Source organism: Crinia signifera, chromosome 7 (assembly GCF_055691185.1).
Source record: "Crinia signifera chromosome 7, ASM5569118v1, whole genome shotgun sequence".
Classification (NCBI taxonomy): Eukaryota; Metazoa; Chordata; class Amphibia; order Anura; family Myobatrachidae; genus Crinia; species Crinia signifera.
This window is the reverse complement of record NC_139223.1, coordinates 58,926,955-58,953,712: the sequence shown is the minus strand read 5'-3', so window position 1 is coordinate 58,953,712 and position 26,758 is coordinate 58,926,955. Positions and strand designations below refer to the sequence as shown.

Genomic DNA, 26,758 nt, shown 5'->3' with positions numbered 1-26,758 from the left:
AGTTTCACATTCTATGACAATGCCCCTTGATGTTGGCTTACAGTGCAAATCTTGTTTGGTTTTAATTGTGGTGGAAATCATATATGTGGCTAGAAATTGTCACCTATATTAGTGCATATTATGTTCATTGACACAAGCCAAGGGCATTATAGAACACTAGAGTGGATCTATAAGGGCCAGTCACAATTCAGCTCATAAAAGGTTCTATGATCTTTAAAAGTGACAAATATGTGCACAGGGGTGTAACTAGAACTTTATGGGCCCCATAGCAACATTCTGAAAGGACCCCCTGCACTCCATAAGGACAGGGTAGCGGAAGGGTAGGGGGATGATGGCAGCAGGGAGGGGGGGGGGGGGTTAGGGCTAGGCACTTAGGGGAGTTAGCGATTAGCAGTAGTCCGATAATCATGCAATTTGCTGATCAGGGATCCATGCTGAATTAGCCCCATAGATTGTAGGCTCCATTGGGGCAGGGGCTGATGTGAATGGCTGCAGAATACAGTATGTGTGCGCTATATAAATAACTGGTCATAATATTTAGTGGTATTAATTCTACAGGAGGTGCACTGGTCGCCGGGTGCACGCACCCAGGGCAGCGGGCGGTGGGGGCGGCCCCATTAGCATATGGGAACGCCCAGCGTTTTATGGGCGTTCCCATGAGAATGATGGGCGTGATCATGCTAATGAGGACAGACGTGGGTGCGGGCAGCTGACATCACCGGATGTGAGCTGCCCGCCCATTTCCTTCCCAGCGTGCACGCTTATGTAGTGACTTGAAAGTCACTTTTATATGCGTGCACGCACCACATCTTTCGATGGTCGGTGACCATCGAAAGATGTGGGCATTTCTCCCTGGACTGCAAATGGATGTGTAACATCCATTCGCATGCCCTGCGTGCAAATTGCGCTTGCGAATGGGTAGAGCCAGGGCAGCCTTGCAAATCAACCAGAATAACCCTCAATGTGTACGTGCGTGCGATGTGTGGTATATGTATATCCCAAATCATTCCTAATTGTTGAAAGCCTCCACCATAATCTTAGAATGTGTTTGCATTCATACTCAGCATACTTCATAGACATCAATGAAATTGGGTGTGGTGTTGTTGCTGTACCATCTGTTTCCCAGATCGTCAATCTTTTTTCCAGATCAATCAATCAAGGCAAAGAGAATTTTGGTGTTTGGTGAAATTTCCCAAAAACGGCTTCAAGGTGCACAGTACCGGGCCCAGAGGTATCTTGTTGCCGAACTTGGCGGCCCTGAGTGCCACAGACATGCACACACACTCTTCATCTTATTATATAGAATATGCTTTGTAATGCCATGTGATATGCTTTTTGAAATATATGTTTGTAACCTACAGTATACAACAGATGCAGCCATGTGAATGTTTCCTGAGACGCGGCATGCTATTCTCGGCTATTACTATTTGCAGCTGGTGATTGCTCCATTAGTTACTAATGAAGCGGTCACCGACTGTGAACAGCTCGTCTCAGGAAACATTGCATCTGTATAGGTTAGAAACATATATATATATATAAAAAAAAATCTGTAGATAAAACATTTTAAACTTATATTAATATCATCATCAGCTGCTCTTATTATACATTAGCCCCATGTTGCCCAGCTCACCAGACAGCAGCTGCAGGACTCCGTCTCTCACACTCACACCACAGTCACACTGCTGAACAATGATTCTGCACTGAGGCCAACACAGCCGTCTTCCTCTCTAGCCAGCAGCCGCCGGGTCTGACATATGCAGCGCCAGGGACGTACAGTCCTGACTCCCAGGATGATGACACCTTCATCTCGCGAGTCTATCTAACTTGCAAGCATCTTCACCACCCCGGCTTACCCATGCGCGACACTTCCCACCTGTCGAGCTACTTACCCCCGCCCAGCGTTCTACTCACCCCCATCCGGTAACTTCTCACCCCCATCCGGTAAGCTACTCACCCCCTGTCCACCGTGCTACTCATCCCCACCTGGCAAACTGCTCCCGGCGCACTAATATAATTAAAAAAAATAATACAAAGCGGTGCAGGGGATTGCCTGCTGACCTTTGGGCACCCCAAGCCAATAGGCCCCATAGCAGCTGCATTCTCTGCACCCTTTGCAACTGTCTGTGTGGTCTGATAGTATGCAGTGGGAAAAGAGACAACAGCCACTGATGTGATCCATTGTGGGTGACCTTTTGCAGGTAACTTATAGTACCCCTTTCACACCGCAAAAATTACCCGGGTTGTTGCCGGGTCGGACCCGGGTTCCTGGGCAGTGTCAATGGTTAACCAGGTCGAGTGATGGAGGAAGCAGCAGCAGCATCACCTTAGTGCTGCCTCCTCTCTGCCCCCGTATGACGTCAGCCACCCGCTCCCCAATATGATGTCAGTTGCCAGGTCGCTTTGAGCAGCATTTACAATGTGAAAGGGGTATAACATATAAGTAATTAAAATAAAAATCATTGCAAGGATCTGTGCTAGATTCTAGTGAGCTTCTTAGGTGACCACACACAGTACGTTTTGTGCTTCATGCACTTTGTACTAGATCGTATGACATCTAGTCCAAATCGCGTGCAATACACTACAGCAGCGTGCAATTTGAACTAGATGTGATGCCATCTACAGTAGTACAAAAAGTACTGTCTGCACTTTTTCAGCTCGCAAGCCCAAAAAACAAGGTGCAATGTGAACAACACGCAAACTAAAAAGTTCAAACCGCATCCGACCATGGCACCGTGTGTGGGGACCTTCACTGCCATTTCCCCTTACTAACCCTAACTGTGAGTTCAAATTTGGCAATTAGCTTCCTGCACACCGACCTGTACTGAAGCCCATGAAATGCTCTGGGTGTCCCTAATCTCATCTTGTTGTCACATTCACAGCTGTACTGAATATTTAATGCATTTACAATGTAAAGTTCCGAGTGTACAATACTGAGCTGCACGTCAATCACTGAGCTCATTAAGGCAACATTAAATAGGCAGCAGCAGCAGCATTAAACCAGTGTCACAGCATGTAACTTCTAATTGGTGTAGACAATGTATGTAAAAGAGGCTGCGTTTCTGTGTGCTGCTCTCCTTCTGGGTTACTGTCAGTAACGCAGTAACAGCACAGGTTCCCTGCAGGAAGTTCCTTGTAGTCTGGAAGTGCCTGATACTTCTCAGTAACTGGAGAGAAATCAAAATCTGCCACCTGCAAAGTAAAGGGAAATGATTATTAGATCATTCATCTGGTTTTCTATCAGCTTGTCAGTCACAGCACACTCATTAGCAATAAACATCTATCCGCAATAAAATCCACAATAAATCAGCAGCAAATCACTTACGCAGTAAGTTCCTCTATCGCTGGCCTGGATGATTAGTCTACGTTGCTCAGCATGTAGGGTGGGCAGAAATCATCCCGTGTGTATGGGGCCTAAGTATAGTACCGTACTTAGCGCCTGATTCAGCATTAGTAATTAGAGATGACACAAATCGAGCTATTATCGAACAACTATGGAATACGCCAACGCATAGCAGTTGCAGTTTGACAGACAGGAAGCCAGCATTCATGGGCAGAAAGATGGCATTTTCTGGGTGTGTTTGAAAAAACATAAGCGTGCCAAGACATTTTTGAGGTGGTTCTCTGGCGTCAGCACTGACAACTTCCAGCCTATCTCTGTTTTGCAGACTAGTTGAAGTCTCAGACTTACACAGATGGAAAACACTCTTCCAGGATTTGTGAATGGATCGGCAAATGCACCAAGATTTGCAATGCATTTGCAATGGCCATTTATTCTTACTTTCTGGGATTTCGCTCCCAGTCAACTATTTATTCTCTAATTAGAATCACCTGCAAGCTGCATCAAATCATCTGCGAAAACATTAATCATCTGAGGTAGCCTTCAGGTTACATAGGCTGGCCGGCATTTTCACGCTGCCGCAGCCAGGAAGTCTGCATAGACCCTGGCCTTGGCACACCAATATAAAATGTATACTTAGATCTAAAATCAAGGAAAACGATTATTTAATGATCATTTCATAGCTCCTGAACAATACAGCTGATAAAAAGACAGCAGTGGTAACTGGACCAAAGCTGCAATCATAAGCAGCACATAAAGGGGGTCTTCACTATTGTAAGGCAGAACTGCATAGTGCACGCCTAACTAGGGTAGCCCCCTGCCTTCGAAGCCTAGCTGTGAAAGCAGACGTAAGGCCGCCATTTTCCGTGTCACAGCGGCTGTGTGTGATGCCACAAAGTCAATGAAACCACTATGACAGCGGTCCGGACACACCTCTGTTGCCTGAACACGCCCACCCAACACTGCGCTGCCAACCACCCAATTCCGTGTTGCTGCCCCTACCATCATGGATGCTGTGGTTGCATTCTCCAGAATGCATCCACAGTTGAAGTCCTTGCGCATGTGCGCTGCAACATGCGTTAATGCGCAGGATTGCTAAAATCACCAAATTGCGATTTTAGCAATTTTATGACTGATGCTGAATAACCCCCAAAGTACTGTACATGCATCTGTATAAATTAGGATATAAAGGAAATATATTACATAAAAATATATACTTTAACTAATGGTATGTATACACGGGCACGATATAGCTTCCGATGTTGCAGATATAGTGCACATCGGAAGCTATATCGCATACCGATTGTGTACTTTACAGGGCTTGTGAGCCCGATGCGCTGCCGATGCGTGCTCCCAAGTGAGCGCAAATCGGCAGCGACATAGTGAGGGCAGGCAAAACTATATAGTGCAGATCTGCACTATATAGTCTTTGTGCCTTTACTCACATTAGCTCCGGTGGCGAGGGGGCTTCTCCTGGGGCTGCAGGGCTGAACGCTGAAGCGCAGTGACCCGGTCCCGGAAGTCCGCCGTATAGAGGAGGGCGGGGGGATGTGGCCTCTGATATACGCATGGGGGGCGGTGGGGGGAAGCTTTTGCTGTGCCAGAGCACCATGCCATCTGTGCCCCTGCACGGCACCCTATGACAGGTATCGTGTCCTCTCCTCTTCTCTCCTTCATGCCGTGCGATGCGAGTCCCGATGCGATCAGATCGCATCGGGACTCGCATCGCACGGCATGTTGACCGTGTGTACACACCTTTACTATTATTTTATTATTATTATGTGTTATTTTATTTAGATATTTAACAACATGTTTAAATTACTGTGGGTTATATTCCATTTCAAAAGAAAAACTTTATTTTATGCTTCATGCTTCTCCTACTGGGATTGAGGCAGAAAATGGAAAGCAATGTGTCAGTTTCTGCAAAAAGCCATATTTATTCCCACCCACGTAAATTGTCACCTCCAACAGTTCCAGGACCAAAAATGGGTAGAAAACAAAATCCCACCTCCCTCCAAGCCTTGATCACTCGGCAAGGCTGGAGTTTGGAACTGATTGTGCTTATTACAGAACAAGAGGTCCAAGAACACAGCTGGGATTTTTTTTATTTAGAAAAATCTGACACATTGCTTATCTCCATTTCACGCCTTCACAAATATTAACAATCCCTCTCCATGCTGCCAGCAGACGTACAGAATATCAGAGACAGAGGGTGACATTTATTAGAGATCGATGTTGGGTTTTTAGCTATTTTTATCGCAAAAACGGCAGTTTTTTCATTTTTTTTCCCAAATCGACTATTTAATGGGTGGCGATTTGCGGCATAAATCGCACTTTCTGAAAGTGCGATTTTTTTTTAACTCCGGAATTCGCATCCAGATGTTTTCCCCATTGAAAAAGATACAATTCGCATTTTTAATGAGATGCGAATTTGGAAATCGCCCAAAAAAATGGTCTAAAGTTCAAAAAAAAAATAGACCTGATCCTGACTGGTGATTTTGTCAGAAACATGGCGATTTTGTCAGAACCATGCACAGATCATTGTGATCTGTGTATGGTTCTTTGGTAAAATATGTGTAAAAGTAATAAAAAAAATTGGCGTGAGGTCCCCCCTCCTGTACATAACCAGCCCCGGGCTCATTGAGCCGGACCTGGTTCCAAAAATACGGGGGACAAAAAGCGTAGGGGTCCCCCGTATTTCTGAAACAAGCCCCGGACTCTTGGACCGGTCCTGGTTCCAAAAATACGGGGCGGGCAAGGTCCCCCGGCCATACCATGAGCACCATGGCTGGTCAGCCTTGGACGGGGTACCTGGAGGAGTGGGGACCCCCCCAATAAAGGAGTTCCCCCCCCCCCAGGCTTCACCAGTTTAGGGCTGAAGCCCGGGGCTGTCACCGGCATCCCTGGCCATTGGACGCCGCCCTGATATGGTTAAATTCACATTCCTAACATTGCTTAATACAGGAGAACTACAAGTGCCAGCAGACCTCCCCCGCATGCCGGGACTTGGAGAACCACAAGTCCCAGCATGCGGGGCATTAATGGGCCTGCTAGGACTTGTAGTCCACCTGTAAAAAGAATGTTAAAATAAAACACACACACAGAAAAGTAAAACTTTATTACATACACACATCCACACACCTCACTTTTACACCGCTATACATACCGATCCAGGATCCAGCGCTGGTCTCTCTGCAGCAGAGCCGGACAGCCCGCACTGACAGCGGGCTGAACCGGCTTCCTCCGATGCAGCTAACAGCTTCTGTCGCGCTGTCCCAGCGCGACACAGGCTGAGAGTGTGATTGGGCGATGCGTCTCCATGGAGACGCATAGCTCAGCCCTGATTGGCTGAGCTATGCGTCTCCATGGAGACACATAAGCCAGAGACGCTCTCAGCGCTGGATCCTGGATCGGTATGTATAGCGGTGTAAAAGTGAGGTGTGTGGATGTGTGTATGTAATAAAGTTTTACTTTTCTGTGTGTGTGTTTTATTGTAACATTCTTTTTACAGGTGGACTACAAGTCCCAGCGGGCCCATTAATGCCCCGCATGCTGGGACTTGTGGTTCTCCAAGTCCCAGCATGTGGGGGATGTCTGCTGGCACTTGTAGTTCTCCTGTATTAAGCAATGTTAGGAATGTGAATTTAACCATAACAGGCCGGCGTCCAATGGCCAGGGACGCCGGTGACAGCACCGGGCTTCAGCCCTGGATGGGTGAAGCCTGGGGGGGGGACCCCTTTATTGGGGGGGTCCCCACTCCTCCAGGTACCCCGTCCAAGGCTGACCATCCACGGTGCTCATGGTACGGCCGGGGGACCTTGTGTAAAAAGTGTCCCCCGGCTGTGGCATAACACTGCGGGCTGTTGGAGCCAGGTGCTGGTTTCAAAATACGGGGGACCCCCAGATTTTTTGGCCCCCCGTATTTTTGGAACCAGGACCGGTCCAAGAGTCCGGGGCTGGTTTCAGAAATACGGGGGACCCCTACGCTTTTTGTCCCCCGTATTTTTGGAACCAGGTCCGGCTCAATGAGCCCGTTGCTGGTTATGTACAGGAGGGGGGACCTCACGCCAATTTTTTTTTTAGCACAAAATCGCACATTTTAAAAAAAATCGCACCTTTTCATGACTAAAAAAATCGCACTTTTCATCCCGAAAATCGCCCTACATCGCACTTTCTCGCACTTTTCATGCCGGAATACACACCTCATTAAATATTCGATTTCTGGAAAAAAAGCGATTTAAAAAAATGGCGATACAGGGCGATTTGAGCAAAAATCGCATTTTCGGAAAAACGGTAAACACAATAAATCTCGCCCAGAATATGAACGGTAAGTTTGGACCTCTCACACACTGACAGGATCCACTTGAAATGTTCTAAGCTTACAGCTTGTGGCAGCATTGTAAGAAAAAAAGTACTTTATATGCTTAAAATTATCCAGTTTGGTGGAGCAGTACTTATGTTACTCTGGTATCTCCCATGGAAGGTCATTTGTAAAGCCTAGCCTTTAAGTAGCCAGAATCACTCTGGCAGAGTCAGAGTGTTTGGCTGCTCTACCCAATGCAATGTACATACTGTACTTACTCTGCCTACGGGAGACAGTGCTATTCCTAATACCACACCTAGGTTTGTGGCCAGGAGGAAAATTACAACTAGGTTCCATTTATAGTATACATTGTATGCAGCTTAGCGATCCTGCATTTTATGCCACTTGGTAATCCTGCACTATATGCCACTTGATGATCCTGCATTGTATGCCATTTGGAGATCCTGCATTGTAGGCCGCTTGGTGATCCCGCATTGTAGGCCACTTGGTGATCCCGCATTGTATGCCATTTGGTGATCCGGCATTGTATGCCATTTGGTGATCCGGCATTGTATGCCACTTGGTGATCCTGCATTGTAGGCCACTTGGTGATCCTGCATTGTAGGCCGCTTGGTGATCCCGCATTGTATGCTGCTTGGTGATCCTGCATTGTATGCCATTTGGTGATCCGGCATTGTATGCCACTTGGTGATCTGGCATTGTATGCCACTTGGTGATCCGGCAAGGTTGACATGCCAATGGCCGACCTTTTTAACATGTCTACCTTTTCCTGTTGACCTGTTGACCTTCAGCACTTAACCTTTCACCTTTTACATGTCAATTTATTGACCATTTTGGGTTGACCTACAGTATCTTCTAGATCAGGGCTGGGCAACACCAGCCCTCCAGATGTTAGTGAACTACACATCCCAGGATGCTTTGCATTAGTTTTGCTATGTGGCCATGCTGAAACTGATGCAAGGCATGCTGGGATGTGTAGTTCATCAACATCTGGAGGGCCGGTGTTGCCCAGCCCTGTTCTAGATACTAGATCACTCACTGTATGCATTACCTGCATTACAAAATAATTGAGCTACAGTAATTGAGCTACAGTATGTTGCAATCCAAATAATAATCCCCATCTGCAACTAATAGATTCTAGCCACCTGAGGTAAGGCCACACCTGCAAAAGTTAGGGGTTGCAGAGTTAAGGCCCGTACACACTGGGCGACTGAGCTGAAAGTCGCTCAAAACAGCAGGTTTTAGCAGCTTTCAGCTCAAAGCTGCCCAGTGTGTATGGCCCGGCGATGAGTGGTGAGCGCTGCTGCGTGCTCCCGCAACATCGCCGGGAAAGCCGTTCATCTGCTGGTTATACCAGCAGAGGAGCAGCTTTCAGCACGGCATTGTTTAGCGCTCCACTATGCAACGCCGTCCTCCTCCCCTCCGTCGGAACCGGCCTAGGGGAAAACCGCTCAGTGTGTATGCACTGAGCGGCTTCCACCCCCAGCGTTGAATGCGATCATCGCTGTCCATACACACTGGGCACAGTCGCCCAGTGTGTATGGACCTTTAAGCCTCAGGGAAAAACACTACCGTTATATTCTTTACCCTTTTTTCTAGATATATTTTTTTCTTTGTACTTTTGTGATTTGCCGAAAACTGACGTCATTACAATTTATTTTGATACCCAGCGCTTCCTCTAGGTACATACAGTACAAAAGCCCATTCTTCTAAGAATGCTAGTGTGTGATCCCAGCTATCATTGGGTCCTGTCTTATTCTGGGCATCACACGGTGAGTGTAAATTAGTTTCAGCTGCTGTGAAATATTTTTCTCATTCATCTCACAGAAACGGAAGTATCATAACTACAAACGTGTCGTGCTGTGTACACTACCAGCGTTCCCCTGCAGACAGAAAGATCAGGGCATTGTCTCATGAAACGTCAGCTGTAATTATCGGCAGAGCCAGAACGTTCTCACTCAACAAAACACATCTTAAAAACCATTAAAGCACTTCTGGGCAGTGGAGAGACAGGGACAAATAGCTGGCATTGAAATTATATATCGCTCCTGTAATTCTCTTCAAATTGTAAGTTCAGCTATTGTGGCCAATTTTGTATTATTTCCTCTGTTCAATGGTCTATTTGTTGAATCATGTTGGTACGCAGAGGAATGACGCTTTTCTGGTAAATGTGACTCACTGCTCCATACTGGAGAGGCCAAGTTAATAGCTTGTGACTATGAAGAGTAAATAAATTATGCATTAATGCAACATCTAATTTTCCAGCCTCATGGAGCTTAATTGTATTGAGTTGTGTTAGCACAAAATAAAATAAATACGCAGGAAGTGAATATTGAACATGAATAAAAAATCATTTAGGCCAGTGTTCACCTTTTAAAATTAAATAAAAAAGACTGTGAAAGGCATAAAAATAAAATGTTCCTGTATATAGTATGGGAGTAAAGATTCTCTCTTTCCAAAACACTTCACATTATTTACAAAAACATACATTATAGTGTTCCCGCTAGGCTGTTTTAGCGGTGTGCTGTGCCCTGCCCCATTTTTAAAGTGCAAAATGCGCCCTGCCCCTCTGGCAGCGCCCCGCTAAAACAGCCTGCATTGTCCCCTCTGTTGTGACCGGGAAGCCCGGTGTCGCTGTACTTAGCGATGCCCGGCACTTCCCTGGCAGTGTACAGCCGTCCGGGTGGCCAGGATGCGCCCCCTGTGCGTGACTTTACGTGGCGCCGCCGGCCGGGCCCACCCCTTTTCGTCACGACGTGGCCCAGGCAAGCCTCTTTTGTGACTTCGGCGGCCCGGGCATACCCAAAACAGTGACGTCGGCCGACCCCCTCCCGCCCTGCCCGCCCTAGTTCCTAGAAGGAACACTACCTTAACTGAACAAGTCTTTTTTTCCAATGGGGGACACTGGGGCACTGGGCTATAATTGGAACTGGAGGGGTCTGGGCACTAGGAATTTCAGTTCTGACATAGGTTCCTCCTCTCCTATACCCCGCCATCTGCAGCAAGTTTACTCTTAAACTGGATTCTTAAACTGAGTACACACTGAGTGATATGTAATCTGAGCTCGTGGATCGGACCGAAATATTGCTCAGAATGACCACCGTTTACTATTCCCTCACTGGACTACCCAGGTATATAGAATAATGGGACACTGTTGGAAAACAGCAGGTGTAAAGGAGATCTATTCCTATTCTTTCCTTTCATTCCATCCCTTGGAGCACTTCCTTACAAAGTCAGTTGTGAGATATCACTGTACTTCATCTCCAACTACTTTTACAATTATTGTATACAATATTGTATACAATATCGCATCTCGGTTTTGCCATGAGATCAGATGAGATGAGATCTAGTACAAAAAGTATGTGCTGCACATACTTTTTGTACTATATCTCATCTAATCGCAAAACCGAGATGCGATGATATGCGATATTGTATACAATAATTGTAAAGTGTATGGGCACCTTTAGAGAGATGGGGTATGTCCTTAAGGTCTTTAGCTTACTACAATACGCGGCTGTCGGGGGCAGGCAGCTGACATTACCAGGGGGGGGGGGGGGGCAGGCGGCAGTGTGAGCGGCGGGTGGCGTTAAATCCACACGCAGCGCAGCAAAATTCGCAGCTCTGCATGTGGACTAGAATAAGGGGTACTCTTTACCTAGAAGGGCGCCCATCGCGGGCATCGCATGTACCAAAAAAATCGCATGCGATGCGACCGACGCGATGACCGCGATTTCCCATAGGGAACAATGTTAAATGTCCCAATTGACCCGATTTTACATAGGGAACAATGTTAAAAGGCCCACAGAGGCCAAATAGTCACCCTGAAGTGTGAAATGCCCCCCCCCCAATTGTTAACGCCACCCCACGATCAACGTCAACCCGAAGCGTGGCGAGCGCAGCGAGCCCGCGAGGGGCGGCGGTACACGTCCTACGACCTTTTCATACCCCCACTATCCACGTCGGCGTGGAGTTGAGAATACAAAGTGTGGCGAGCGCAGCGAGGCGAGCCCCGCGAGGGGACGCGGACACCTGTGAAGCCCGCGAGGGGACGCGTATACCTGTGAAGGTGTCCGCGTCCGCTCGCCACGCTTCGGGCTCGGTGGCTCGCTGCGCTCGCCACACTTTCTATTCTCAACTCCACGCCGACGTGGATAGTGGGGGTATGAAAAGGTTGTAGGACGCGTACCGCTGCCCCTCGCGGGCTCGCTGCGCTCGCCACGCTTCGGGTTGACGTTCATCGTGGGGTGGCGTTAACAATTGGGGGGGCCATTTCACACTTCAGGGTGCCTATTTGGCCTTTGTGGGCCATTTAACATTGTTCCCTATGGGAAATCGCGGTCATCGCGTCGGTCGCATCGCATGCGATTTTTTGGTCGCATGCGATGCGACCGACACAATTTTTTTCCCTTACGATGCCCACGATCAAAATCGTGGGCGCCCTTCTAGGTAAAGAGTACCGAATAAGGTCCTATATGTGCCTCATAAATATAGTTTGCGATCTACAGTACACTATTATCATTGGTCTATAGTGCTAATTAAGAGTGTCAAGGCTTATGTTTCCTGAGGTAAAACTGTAATTTAACCAGTACTACACTTATATTGTAAAGTGACCAAACTACCTGGGTGAGTGCAGAAGATGAAGGATTGGTGGCGGGGAGACACTACTATTGTGTGGCACTACTAATGTGGCAAAACTAATGTGACAAAATGTGACTTTTCAGACACTCTAATGTCGATTCAGCTGTGAGCTGGAAGACCACCTACAGGAGGGCCTTAGGTTTGTCAGCCCACACCCTGAGTCTTCTTCAAGGTGGTTGTACATAAAGCAAAGGTTCCCATCTAACATTCCCCCTTGACAAGACGGTGTTACTGAGAGAGGGTCTTTTCTTATTAATATGGTGTTCAGATTTCATATTTATTTGTGGCTCCAACTGAATCCTCCTTTCCTAAATTATGCTTTGTGGAGATCTTGCGGACCAGTAGGTCTGTTCTTGTCTATATAGGTCCTGTTCCATATAACTAGGTAATATTGTCATATCCTCTGTGCAAGCCTTTATACATTTTCTGTTGAGTTTACACCTTTGCCTCTAGCATTGCTAGTTTTAGGTGAAGAGTCCTTTACTCAGCAGTCTAGTGTTTCCATCACTTGATGTGCAGCTTTTAGGACATTACCAATGTTCTCCAGTGTCCTCCATGGAAGTAAAGAGAAAATAGGATTTTGGTTCTTTCCTGATAAATTATTTTCTTTGATTCCCTAGGGGACACTGGGTTCCCACCCTTCCACTCCTGACTTCTACTTGTGGTTGTTGCTCTGGGTTGCCTCATTCCAGGTCCCTTTTGGTGGGTGTGTTGTGTGTTCCTGGTGCGACCCGCACCCGGCAGTATGGTCCTTATTTAGATCCTACCTGCAGCAGGTAGGATCTGAATAACGACCGACCGACCCGCGGGACCGCGCATCGGATCGGTATCGGTCCACACCAGGACAGAAAAGGGCCCAATCACCACACAATCTACATCCAATTGGTCGGAATTGGATCTAGATTGAGGGGATTGGGCCCTAGTCATCCTGGTGTGTACCAGGCATAAGTGACCAAACTCCTCAAGCACCAGTTTTACCACAGTGTTCTCCAGTGTCCCCAAGGAATCAGCTAAAAAGGGGTTTTCAGGTAAGTACCAAAATCTGTTTAATTCACAGATTTTGGTAACAGAACAAGTTATTCATTCAGATGTCAGAATAAATTGCTATAATTGAAAAAACTGCATTAAAAATGCATTCAAAATGTATGCCTAGTATAAAATGCAGAGTAATGTCTAATGACCTGAGTAATGTACAATATAGAGCCTTTCTTGTGTCTATTATACAAAAATAAATTCTTTCTGGTAGGTAGTATACCAGGAACGTGCAGTCAGAGGAGGCAGTGCCTCCCCTGTCATTAATGATTAACATAATACAATAATACAAATAAAATACTTATGACATATATTAAATGTCATAAGTGTATGGTTTGTATTATTCTAAACCAAATGCAGCAGGCTTTAAAAGCAAATAAAAAAGCTGTATAAGAGGCACCTTTAAAAGTGCCTCAGTGACAGGAACATGCTTTCTGCTCATATGAAAGACGCTCCTGTCACTGAGGCAGATGAGACCACCAGGCATCAGATCCTCTTACCCTGGGGAAGGGGATATTGCTGACCTGCCGGATCAGCTGCATGGTCCACTGCAGCCCCAAATCCGCTGCCGACGCCCTGGTCCCAGCTCTCCTCAGTCACACCTACACTAGCCCGGGCTGCACATCCTCTGGCCCCGCAGCCTGGCCTCGCAACACAGCCGGCAGGTGCCTCACCAAATCACTGTCCTCACCACACGCCACTGTAGTATACTAATCAGAATCCATTCTTTGGGGACTAATATATAATACGGAACTAATTATCTGTGATTTACTGTACTGTATTCTGTAGAAGATAAATAATATAATCTGGAGGCTATGATATCAGTACATACTCAGTTATCTGGTTACTACTGAACAAAACCATTCTGCATATTCTGTTTCCTGGTAACTAGTTTGCAGTACAGATCACACCCTCAGATGCTGTAGCTAGTGACATACCCCTTTCACACCGCAAATGCCAGGTTGCACTGTGGATTTGGATAAGGTCCCATTTACACTGCTCCTGGTGGCTTAGTTAGGGTGCATAAAATCTATTTTAAAATACAGGGGGGTACATTAAATCAAACATGGTTATATTCACAAAGTGCTAATGATTAAGTAGGGTAACTTACCTCCACCAAGGATTTCTGATGTGCGCTAATACCGCCAGCTCTGGATAAGGTGAAGAAGATGAAGCAGATAGCAATGAGAATGAAGGAAAAACAAGGGAGGACAAACCAGAGCGGGTGCACACCTGGGGGGGGAGAAGACGTGGTGTCAGGATAGTTCCCTCTTACAATACCTTAACACAGAAAAAACACTGCTTCATTCTGACAAATCACATAGATTTTATGGTTATTAAATTTTGGTCTCTAACAATTTCAAATAAAAAAGAGGTCAGAGCGATAACATTGGAAGCAATGCTGGCTGTCATTCCTAAAACGAACATCAAAATCTAGTACTGTTGACAGATGAAAATGTCCGAAATCACTACAAAGACAGGGCTAGGACACTGTATTGGCTGTCAGTTGTGGCAAAAGGGATATACAAGTGGTGGCAGTACATCTGATGGCCACATGAGGCTGCTGGCTACACCGCTGAGATCTACTGATCTGTGGCCGTTTGCTCAATTGTAAACGACTGATTCTTGAGGGCATACACACGTAGAGATGTGTGCTAAGAAATTTTGCTCAGCTATTTAGGGAAGGTGATTTCCCTGTGTCCAGATTGCCCAGTGGGGAGCACATACACATGCAGAGATTGTGCTAAGCGATTTTGCTAAGCAAAAAAGGCCGGATAGTGGTTCAGAATGAGAGATTGCGATCAGTATCTCTCATTCTGTGCACACAGAGAGATTTGCAGTCACTTGCTAAGCAATCTGACTAGATTTTGACTGCATGCACTGACTTAGTTAGCAGGAGATATTTAATCTCTCGGGACACACACACAGAGAGATCTGTGCTTACTTTCTAAACAATCTGGTCAGATTGCTTAGAAAATAGCACAAAATCGCTCCGTGTGTATGTCCCTTAAGTTGGAAGTAAAGCTAGTAAGGGCAAGTATCTCTGCATTTTACACTGCAATTAGATTTCAGTGTGAAGACACCCCACCCAAATGTAACTCTCTCTGCATGTTACATCTGCCCCACCTGAATGGTGTTGCACAGGTTCTTGCTCTCTTGCTTTACTTTCAAACATGAATGTTTGGAAAGTAGCAGTTAGGAGCTGATTGGTTAGAAATGTATTCCTCTCCACGTTGACACCCCCATAATTACAGTTCACTGGCTTATTGCAGTCTTATATAGTCTTAATATACTTAATACAGCTTCTGGAGATCTGGTCATCTTACCAGCAGTCAGGATACCGGCTGTCAGAATGCTGATGTCAGAATCCCTAATGAGTGAGTGAGTGAGTGAGTGAGTGAGTGTGTGTGTGTGTGTGTGTGTGTGGGGGTGGGTGTGTGTGTGTGGGTGGGTGGGTGTTGGGCACTAAGGGCCTAAAGGTGCCCATACATGTTATAATTATTGTATATGCTGCACATACTTTTTGTACTAGATCTCATCTCATCGCAAAACCGAGATCGGATGAGATGTGATATTGTATACAATAATTGTAACGTGTATGGGCACCTTTATTCAGATCTGAGTTTAGTACAAATTTGTTTGGAAAATGGGCAAAACCATGTGCACTGCATTGGGGGGGTCCGGGGGGGGGGGGGGGGGGGGTCAGATGTAACATGTATAGAGAGAGTTAGATTTGTGTGAGTTATTTTGTTTCTGTGCAGGGTAAATACTGGCTGCTTTATTTTTACACTGCTATTTAGATTTCAGTTTCAACACACCCCACCCAAATTTAACTCTCTGCACATGTTACATCTGCCCCACCTGCAGTGCACAAGCATTTGTCCATTTTCCAAACAAATTTGTACTGAGCTCAGATCTGAATAAAGGTGCCCACAGACGCTACAATTATCAAATGCGTTTTGTACTTTTTAAGCACAAATTGCATCTTATGTACAATTATTGGATGGTGTTTATGTTCCCTGGAGCCCGATATTGTATGTCTAAAAAAGTACGTGCTGCACGTACTTTTTAGACTACATCTGAAATTTAACATTACAAACATGGGTTCATCACATCCATCCAAGTGCACATCTCATAGCAAGCTGGAAGAAAAATTGTATAGAACCATTGCACAGTCAAAAACGCATAGCACCGTACAATTGTAGCGTCTGTGGGCACCTTAAGGCCCTATGAGGGGAGGGTTAGGATGTGGATGGGGGAGGGTTAGGGGTGGGATTAGCATACTTATCTAAAATATATTGGGATCCTGACCATCGGGCTGCCGCTGCATGTCTTCTGGCCACTGGCATCCCAGGCGCCGGGATCCCAATACCATCCCCTGCTGTTGCATGTAGCCCACAAATGATGAACAGCTTTAGGTTTACACTGCAATTCAGATTTCCATTTGAACACAGCCCACAGAAATCTAAATCTCTGCACGTTACATCTGCCCCACCTGCAGTGCTTGTGCCGACTATTTAACCCTGTTGACCTAAGCCACGTCGTCTTTCAGTGGTCAACCCAATGCATGTCGATCCAATATGTGTCGACATATACCGTTAAAAGTGTAGTGACAGGAATGCAATATACGATCCACAAGCGCTTTGTGTCCTTTCAAGTCAGTGTTGTATCAGCGCTGTAGAAATCTGCAGAATTAAACCCATGTCTTACCTGCGGAATCAACTGTAATGCTGCGATGGACTAGCTGCCGGCTGACTTCATTCTGGGCTTTTGTACTCAGGCAATAACGTCCTGCAGACTGGAATCTGTGCTTTATAATGTAGGTGGTGTGATTTGTCACCAGCGGGCGGCACTCTTCTCCATCCAAAGACACGCAGTCTGACTTTATGAGCCAGCAAACAGTGAAGGGGGGACTGAAAGAGAAAGGTAGTATAGTATAATATAGTATAGAAAGCATCACTTACAGTATTTCTCAATAAATGAATGAAACCAAACTTTGGGAGTCTGTATACACTTCCAGACAAGGCCCTGATAAGTGCCACAGAGACCACTGACAGACATGGAGACAGATGGAGGAACACAAGAGATGATGAGTCAGTCATTATCTGGATCAGACCCTTATTTATGGTAAAGGTGCGTGCAACCATTATTAGCATCTGTATAATGAATTCATTATTTTGCAGCCTAACTCTGACCCTCCCCACTAGTGCCTAACCCTCCTCACAGCCTAAACCCAACCCTTCCCGCTAGTGCCTAACCCAAACCCTTGTACATCGCAACCTAAACCTAACCCTCCCCGCAGCCTGACCCTAACCCTTACCGCTAGTGCCTAACCCAAACCCTTGTACATCGCAACCTAAACCTAACCCTCCCCGCAGCCTGACCCTAACCCTTCCCGCTAGTGCCTAACCCAAACCCCTGCACCTCGCCACCTAAACCTAACCCTCCCCGCAGCCTGACCCTAACCCTTCCCGCTAGTGCCTAACCCAAACCCCTGCACCTCGCCACCTAAACCTAACCCTCCCAGCAGCCTGACCCTAACCCTTCCCGCTAGTGCCTAAACCTTAATCCTTGCACCTCACCACCTAAACCTAACCCTCCCCGCAGTCTAACCCTCCCCATTAGTGCCTAACACAAACCCCTGCACCTCGCCACCTAAACCCTAACCCTTCCCGCTAGTGCCTAAACCTTAATCCTTGCACCTCACCTCCTAAACCTAACCCTCCCTGCAGTCTGACCCGAACCCTTCCCGCTAGTGCCTAACAAAAAACACCTGCACCTCGCCGCCTAAACCCTAACCCTCCTGGCCTGAGCCAAACCTTAGCCCTTCCGGATATTGCCTAACCATTGACCCCTACACCTCGCCACTGAAACCTAATCCCCTCCAGACAGCCTATCCCCCCGATTTTAAAGCCCCCATACACTGCTGCGAATTTTCCCATGAAGAAGTTGCACCCTATCCCCCTCGAGTCACCCGGGTGGCAGGATTTCATGCAATATATAGCATGTGGTCTTTTTGCATGTGATATATCACGTGAAATCCCATTCCCTGCTGCTGATTGGCTGTCCAAGTCAGAGTTTGAACATGCAAGCAGGTCTGATCTCTGAATGTAATGTGCACGGGACAGCGCATTGGATCAGATGTCAAGCACATGCAATTTGGCCACTTTTCACTCAATTTCTTGGCCTGGTCCGTAGAAATCGGGTGAAAAGTGGACAAATCGGATAATATGTGCCCTAAGGTCTGGCCTTCCCCGATCTAACCTTACCCTGCCCTGCATCCTTATGTTTGGCATCCTGGCACCGGTACTATATATATTGCTGAACGCAACCCTTCTGCAGTGTTCTGCACAACACAGGGTTATGTTAGTCTTTTACAGAAGCAGTCATTCGGACTGTATTCAAATGTTTTCACGTCAGTCACTAGAGGGCGCCTAAAGTTGGTTCCGACAATTTAGTTCGCACTCCCAGGGGGTGGGGGGTTTATATAGTAACAACTCGTAGGCTTGTTCATTTTTGGCTTGTCCTGAGACAGGAGAAACAAACTTTGTGCCTCATTCAGACCTGTTTGCTAGGCTGCTAATATTTGATTTCCTCCAGATGTTTAAAAATATTGGCTGATTAACCTGTTCATGGCCATTTATATGCTAACAATACATCTCCAGCCGTCAGTAACCTGCTTTAATACAGAAGACGCCAAATTGGGAAGAGGGGATTAACTATGGGAAGAAAAAAAAATTACTAATCGCATAGTTAATTGCTTTTCTATTTAACACTGCAGAATACTGCCTTGCCTTGCATAAATATTTATACACAATTCACATTTATGGCTTATTCACATTATAACCATGTGCGTTCTGCTAACGTACATGGACCCTAAAGTAACACCACATATGTGATCATCCATACAATAAACCACTGCCTTGAAGACTGGTCAATTCTGCCCCTACTGTACTCTCAGCCTGCGCTAGACTGAAGGGAGATGCCCATTACAGGGCAAGGTCCGCCCACTCACCAGGTAACCGCAATGTACCCACAAACAGCGTGCACTTTGTTCCACAGCGAAGCCCTCACACATGACCTTCAGCCCTCTGGCCGCGAGTTGTAGTAGCTACGTGTGATGTCACGCAGCCGCCACAGCCCTCCCCCATCTGCGCCCTCCGGGCCAAGGGGAACTTTACACTCCAGACGACCACCAGTGGTGGACTGATGTGCATGTAAAACTAGCATTGTGTCCCGATGTATATAGCATTGGCAAATCTGATCAGCCGCATGACATTTACCAAAGCAAATTAGCCATTGTCATTAAGCAATACTAGAATCTGTACCACAACAAGTCAGACCTTTAAAAGATCAAAAGCATAATTTCTTTACACGTTATAAATAGCAGTGATGGCGGTGCAGTTTTGGTGTCCTGAAAGGGACCTCGCAAAACAACTTAAGGTGCCCATACACTGCTGCGATGTCTCGCAGCAGGGTACGGACACCCGACAGCCTGCGAACCGCCGAGACCTTTCCGGTAGCAGGGACGCATGCGATCCCATGTGATGGATCGCATGCTTCCCTGCTTCCCGCCTGCCTCGCCGCCAGGAGGGAGGTCCCAGAATGGGTGGTTGGACGGCCTGCCGGTGCGACCACCTAGTCGGGTCTGATGCGCACGGGACCACGCATCGGACCTGATGGCATGTCAGGGAGGGACGATTTAATCCTATTGGTCGCAATCGGCCGAAATCGGACCAAATCGCCTCAGTGTATGGGCACCTTTACATTCCAGGTTTTTTCTTGCACCCTGCAGAAGGGCGCAGGGAAAAACTGCAATGTTGCAGTATTGAAATTATCAGTGATTTTCATTGCCGCACCCCCAGCCGCCCACATGAGAGACCTGATATATATATATACTGTAAATGTTTTGCACTTGGCACTTTCCTCCAGAAGACTTTCTAGGTTTTTCTAAACAACCTTTTCATGTGATGCCTTACATATTACAATTACTATTCTTGTGAGTGCATTGTCACATGTCTATGGGTTGACAGATGCCAAAAGGGGAAGGAAGAAAGGACAAGGCACAAGACAAGTAAAGTCATACTGTACTTTCAGAAGTGAGTTGTTGACTCGGGTCTCGTGCCAACCACGCACCTTGTTATAGAATGTGATTTTATATACAAGGCCTTTGTTCTTAGGGCCCAATTCAGAGGGCTGCGAATTCAGAATAGTGGTGTAAGAGACCTCGCACCTGGTGCAGGAAGACCGTGGTGTGGGACCGTTCCCCTATAGAATGATGACTACATGATATGTAATGTTATAAATTGTGCTCACCTGCCAAAGACATGCAAAGACAAACTGAAGTTCTGCCTGATGGTGGTCTCTGTAGGGCCAGTAATTGTGATATTGCTTATAGCATCTGAAAAACAGAAGAAACTACATTTGAAGACATCTGTAATGGGAAATCAGCAAGTACCAGAGGATTCATTCAGTTTTCTTTATATACATAATAGGCTTCTTTGCAAGGTCACATATATAATATAAAGACTAAAGGTAGCTCCTCCCTCTGCTTGTGATCCGCCTTTCCATAAGCTTTAAGTGCGACCTGGGTCGGAGGACCCAGGTCAACCGTGTACACCACAGGCCAACCAGATCCTTCCAGGGTTCAACACTGTTAGCTACCAGGGTCTGATTCCCAGATCACGTGACCCAAGATATTTCTCTTAGACCCTTTCCCACAAAACCTGGACCCAGGTTGCCCCGTTAATAACCTGGGATAATACAATTGGAGGAAAAGGGGTGTTAAAAGAGAGCTCCACCTCCACCTGAATAGTAAGTATTGGCTGGGGATAGGGACACTGGCTTCTGTTGTACTAATGCTGTAACCCTTACTGTCAGAGAGATTCTCCAACTTTCTGTAAAAGCAAGACAAGATATTGATAGCTGGAAATAGTAAAAATGCTTATTTTGGTTAGTTTTTCAAATTAAGCCGACAGGTGCCAACAGGCGGTATTTCATGCCCTACTAACCACTAGGGCAGTGGTTCCCAAACTTTTTTAGTCCAAGGCACCCTTTGGGTCTCCATGAATTTTTCAAGGCACCCTTGAGCCAAAATACTTACCAAACTGTTCCTTTTTCAACATGATATATCAGGGTCAGTGTTCTCCGGTGAGGACACTGGCTCTGACTGAATATCGGCGGGCAATAGTGACAGGTGTGGCTGCGCATTGCTATCACTATGGCCCCTATACACAGAGTGATGTAGGGGGGGGGGGGCGTTTTCTAAGCAGTCTAGTGAGATTGCATAAAAAATGCCTGTTTACCGCTACGTGTGTAGGCCCCATTATTCAGCAAATTACTGGGTTGAAAATTTTGAACTGGCAATTTGCTGTTCCGTGTGAAAGGGTTATAGATTTCCCTATGCAGCATCTCACATATAACACATACATTTTGTAGTCACTTTCTGAGCCAGCTCCTGTGACAGCGGCAAGGACTTCAATCAGCCATCAGGACCCTTGCCCAGCGCACTCCTTGGTAACTCCAGCCTGCTCGCACCTGCACTCAAGTAGTAGTGACACATATAACGCCCACATTAGTAATGCTTCTTAGACATAACGGCCACAGTAGTAGTGTCGCACACATAACGCCCACAGTAGTAGTGCCGCACACATAACGCCCACAGTATTAGTAACACCCATAGTAGTAATGCTGTACATACTATAAAAATAATAAAGAAACTGCTGGTACAGTACCTAGTGCCAGGGCCGGATTTGTCTCTAGGCCTGGGAGGCACTGACCCATAAATCAGGTCCAGCCTAGAGCTAGAGCAGGTTCTCCGTCCCTGTCAGCACTCATCAAAAAATAAGGGTCTGGATTTGGTGGCAGCTGCTGTCATTCAGGCTATTAGCCGGACTGCGGAGCTGTGACTGGGAGGTAAGGCATAAGGGGCAGAGCCATGAGAATGTGGACATAACAGGCTGTGCTGAGCTGCCACATCTAGTGCTTATGGCCGCTAAAGCACAGCTCAGTGCTACCACCAGGGGCGTAACTAGAAATTCATGGACCCCATAGCAAAATACAAAAAAGGCCCCCCCCAGGGACAATGTCGGGGAGCAAAAGAAGGAGATACAGCTTCAGGAAGAGAAAGAAGGAGGGATAGGGATGGGGAGAGAGGGAGGGCCAGCAATGGGGAGGGTCAGAGCGGTGGGAAGAGATAGGAGGGACAGCGATGGGGTGAGGTGACAGCAATGGGGAGATAGAGATGGGGAGATAGAATGACGGACAATGATGGGGAGAGAGGTGACAGCGATGAGGAGAGAGGAGGGCCAGGAATGTGGAAAGAGGGTGACAGCAATGGGGAGAGAGTGAGAGAGGGACAGTGATGGGGAGAGAAGGTGACAGGGACGGAGAGAGAGGAGGGACAGCGATGCAGAGAAAAAGAGAGAAAAGGAGGGACAGCACCAGGGAGAGAGAGAGAGAGTGAGAGACAGAAAGAGGGACAGCGATGGGGAGAGAAAGGAGGGACAGGGATGGGGAGAGAGACAGACAGCGAGATATAGAGACAGAGCGACATAAAATATATAATTGTGCAGCACTGTAATAATAACCCCCCTCTTCCCCCGCCATGGCTCACCTTGCCACCAATCATTCTCTGCGCTCCACGAGGAGAGTGGCTAGCCTCCATGTGCTAATCAGACCCCCTCCACAGCACACTCCTGTGTGTCACGGCGGCCGCTCTGCCCGCTCTTGTGTGACAGGGTGCAGGGAAGCAGTTGTTTGGTACCACCTTTTTTATGCTCAGCCTCAGCGCTGTGATAGGGAGACAGCGGGCCGTGACTACAAATTCATGCTCCTGGTGCCACTGCCTGTTTTACAGCTTGACAGGCAAAGCAGACATAGCAGCAGGGATGCAGAGTGGAGACAGCGCCTCTTCGCCTCTCTGCTTAGCATCCGCTAATGAGCGGGTAGCCGCACGCCAGCTCTGCCCCCTGCACCCAAGCCGACGACTGACCACCATTGTACCATCCTGGCATCGGCACGCTGACCAGCCCCCTCACACTAAAAAAAAAGACATGTAGCTGCCAGGCTGCGCTGGCGGCACCCCTGTGACAGCACCGCGGCGCAAAGTTTGGGAAACACTGCACTGGGGCGTTGTTGGAGAATAAAATAGAGTGTCCGAAGCATGACGAGTGCAGCGAGCCATGCGAGGGGACGTGGTGCACTTTATCCTGTGTCAATGTAGATTCTGTCGACATTCGCTTAAAAAAACTGTGTAAAAACCCATGTCAACCGAATGACCTGTCGACCTTGTCCCGTGTCGACCTAGTGGTGTCAACCTAATGATTGTCGACCAACATGCTGTCGGCCATATGACCCACACCTGTGTGACCACCAACATAAGTGTAACCCCTTCCCTTCTCCCCCTGAACCCGGCTGCTTTCATTGGTGAGTATCTTTTTTTTTTCTTACACCCCGCTGGGCTTTTTATCTCTAAAAACCCTGTGTCCATTTTTTCAAACTCTGGGTATTGGGAGATGGGATACCAGGGGTAAGGCAGAACTGGGTGTTAAGTAAGCAAGGTTTTTTCACCTTGCTAAACCTTGCTCCCAAATGAAATCCCCCCCTAGGACTGTGCCATGGCTATCTAATATTACCAGACAGTTGAGTATCACTCAGCTGCCCTGACAATAATTAATAAAAATTGATTCTATGGCATTAAGACAGGTGAAATAGTGCCCGCTACTATTCAATGATGCCATTTCCAACAGCACTGAAGGCAGATTCTGACAAAACAGTCCGACCAGTCGGATCTGTTTTGTCAGAAACGGCCATGGATTGTCAAATTCATGGATTGCTGGGACCTGTAATCCCACTGTAAACAACAAAATTCTGAGTGACATTTAATAGGGAGTGATTTTTTTTTGGCGATTTTTATCGCAAAAACTTCCGAAATCGGCCGTTTTTCCGAAATCGCCAACTTAATGAGATGCGAATTGCGACAAAAATCGCACATTCTGAAGTGGCGATTTCCCAATTCGCATCCAGATGTTTTCCCATTGAAAAACATACAATTCGCAAATTAAATGGGGTGCGAATTTGGAAATCACCAAAATACGGGGGACAAAATGAGTAGGGGTCCCCCGTATTTCAAGAACCAGCACCGGGCCCAACCAGCCAGCAGGGTAATGCCACAGCCGGGGGGAGACTTTTTATACAAGTCCCCGCGGCCAAAGCATTCATCCCCCTGACCGGTCAGCATGGGCAGGGGTCCTGGGGGAGTGGAGACCCCCCCCTCCAGAACTTACCTGCCCATGCTGAAGCCCGGGGCTGTCCTCGATGCCCCTGGGCAGTGGGCATCGAGCTGATAAATGGTGTAAAAAAAATAGATGATAAACTATTATCTTATACCGTGGATAAACTGAAAATTGCACATTTTCATGCCTAAAAATCGCACTATATCGCACTTTATCGCACTTTTTTGTCGCGAATTCGCATCTCTTTAAATATGCGAATTCACAGCAAAAGTGCGATTTTTAAAAACTGACTGGTTGATACTTTATCTCTCTCCACTTTATTTCTATGCAAGATTTGCTAAATGTTCCCCGCTGACTGACACTGGCTTTTTATTAAGTGTGATTTAACCCTTTGTGTGCCAAAGTTACTGTGAGATGTGGAAAATATCTGCAAACAAATGCCAGGGTTGAAGTCGAGGAATATGAATCACTTTAGTTATTGCCGGCGAATGATCTCAAGTTAATTAATTGAAGTTTTGTTTTTAAAGTTGCGCCAAAAAAAGAACAGTCGCTGTGAGCGATGCCGGCATTTTTAGTAGATATTTTGCACATCTCTCACAGCGACGTTGGCACACAAAGGGTTGATAAACATAATATAATGATAGATACAAATATATGATATAACATACAGTAATAAGTACCTTGTAGTGTTAACATGGCCGTGAAACTCCCGCTTTTTTTCTGGGAGTGTCTTTCGTATTTGGAGTCATGGAGATGAGCAGAAACCTGCAGCGATGCTTTGACGTTCCCGGCAGTGGAATAGTTGTGATAAACAGACGGCTCTGACGTTACAATGGCAGTTCTAGGGATGAAAACATATATGAATATTTATTTATTTACAGTTTCTTATATAGGGCAGTGTATTATCTTGCTCTTTACAATTGAAAACAACAGTGATAAAACAAACGGGCGTGGTATAGGGTTCCGGCAGTCATTTGCCCGACTGCCCGGACTCAGACAGCATGGTGAGCGCAACAAAGTCCCTTGCGGGCTCGCTGCACTCGCCACACTGCGGGCACGGTGGCTTGCTACGCTCACCACCTATTCTATTCTCCCTCTATGGTGGTCGTGGACTCCCGAGGGAAAATAGCGAGTGGCCGCTGGGCACCTGTCTGTCGGGTAAATGACTGTCGGGATCCCGACTGTCGGGACCACGTCCGGCACCCGGTATAACACCCCGACAGTCGGGATTGCGACAGTCATTACCCCGACGTCGGAATCCCGACTGCGGAGACTCAGACAGCGGGGGGAGCGCAACACAGTGCGCTGCACTCGCCATGCTCCAGGCACAGTTTATTTTGGGCTCTATTTGAAGGTATGACCTGGATAAATTTATATAAAGGGCGGTATTCAATGTGAATACCTGCGAGGTGCAGCGAATCCTTTTTTGGATTCGCTGCACATTCGCCACGTTCCGGAGCCGGCGGGCTCCGGTATTCAACGAGTCAGGGGCAGCGAGCCCCTGACTGGCGAATATGAGCTCCTGCGGCGATTGCCGCAGGGAGCCTGAGGACGGTGCCAGGCAGAGAGATGGAAGTCTCTCTGCCTAGCCCAGACCTTTGTGGGGGGTTAGGTGGGCTCCCCGGGTGCCAGGCAGCACAGGCTGCCCCCCCGGGGGTGCCAGCAGGGGGCGTATATTCACTACACACGATCGTAATGATCGTGCAGTGAATATATGAATATGTAATGAGCGGCTCGGCTCCGGCGCCCCCTGCTGGCTGCTGTGTAAAAAAAAAAAAAAAAAATATTATTTTTAAAATTAAATATATATTCATGTGCTTACAGCACATGAATAGAAATAGCATGCCCCTCCTCAGAATAAAATTCCTGATTTTTTGACACCAAATGTAAAAAACAAAACACTTTATTTTAAAAGTTCACATTCCACTTCGCTATAAAAAGATAGCGATTGCTACTCGGTGAATCATGGCGAAAAAAACCTTGAAATGTATTCGCCATGTGGTCATTGAATAGGGTGATTCACCGTTTTTGTCAGAAATTCGCCAAACAGCACAAATTCGCCATAAAAACCTGGTGAATCAGGCTCATTGAATACCGCCCAATGTGTTAGTATTAGAAATGTTAGGGACCCATCTAATGAAGTTCACCTGGACGCGGTGGATGGGCCGACATATTTGCGCAAATGTGTGC

The 26,758-nt window shown here is 46.9% G+C and overlaps 1 protein-coding gene across 1 annotated transcript in view; it reads right to left on the bottom strand.

The window, feature by feature from the left end:
• Window positions 1-357: 357 nt before the first annotated feature.
• Window positions 358-26,758, bottom strand: part of TMEM130 (transmembrane protein 130) — a 46,905-nt gene continuing 20,504 nt past the window's right edge. Inside the window, exons 4-8 of the mRNA XM_083153163.1 lie at window positions 25,249-25,409; window positions 20,649-20,733; window positions 17,043-17,245; window positions 14,443-14,564; window positions 358-3,189 (exon numbers count right to left, since the gene is read on the bottom strand). Of these exons, the coding sequence (XP_083009289.1) occupies window positions 3,004-3,189; window positions 14,443-14,564; window positions 17,043-17,245; window positions 20,649-20,733; window positions 25,249-25,409 (757 nt within the window). The 3' untranslated portion in view covers window positions 358-3,003. The remainder of the gene's footprint in view (window positions 3,190-14,442; window positions 14,565-17,042; window positions 17,246-20,648; window positions 20,734-25,248; window positions 25,410-26,758) is intronic.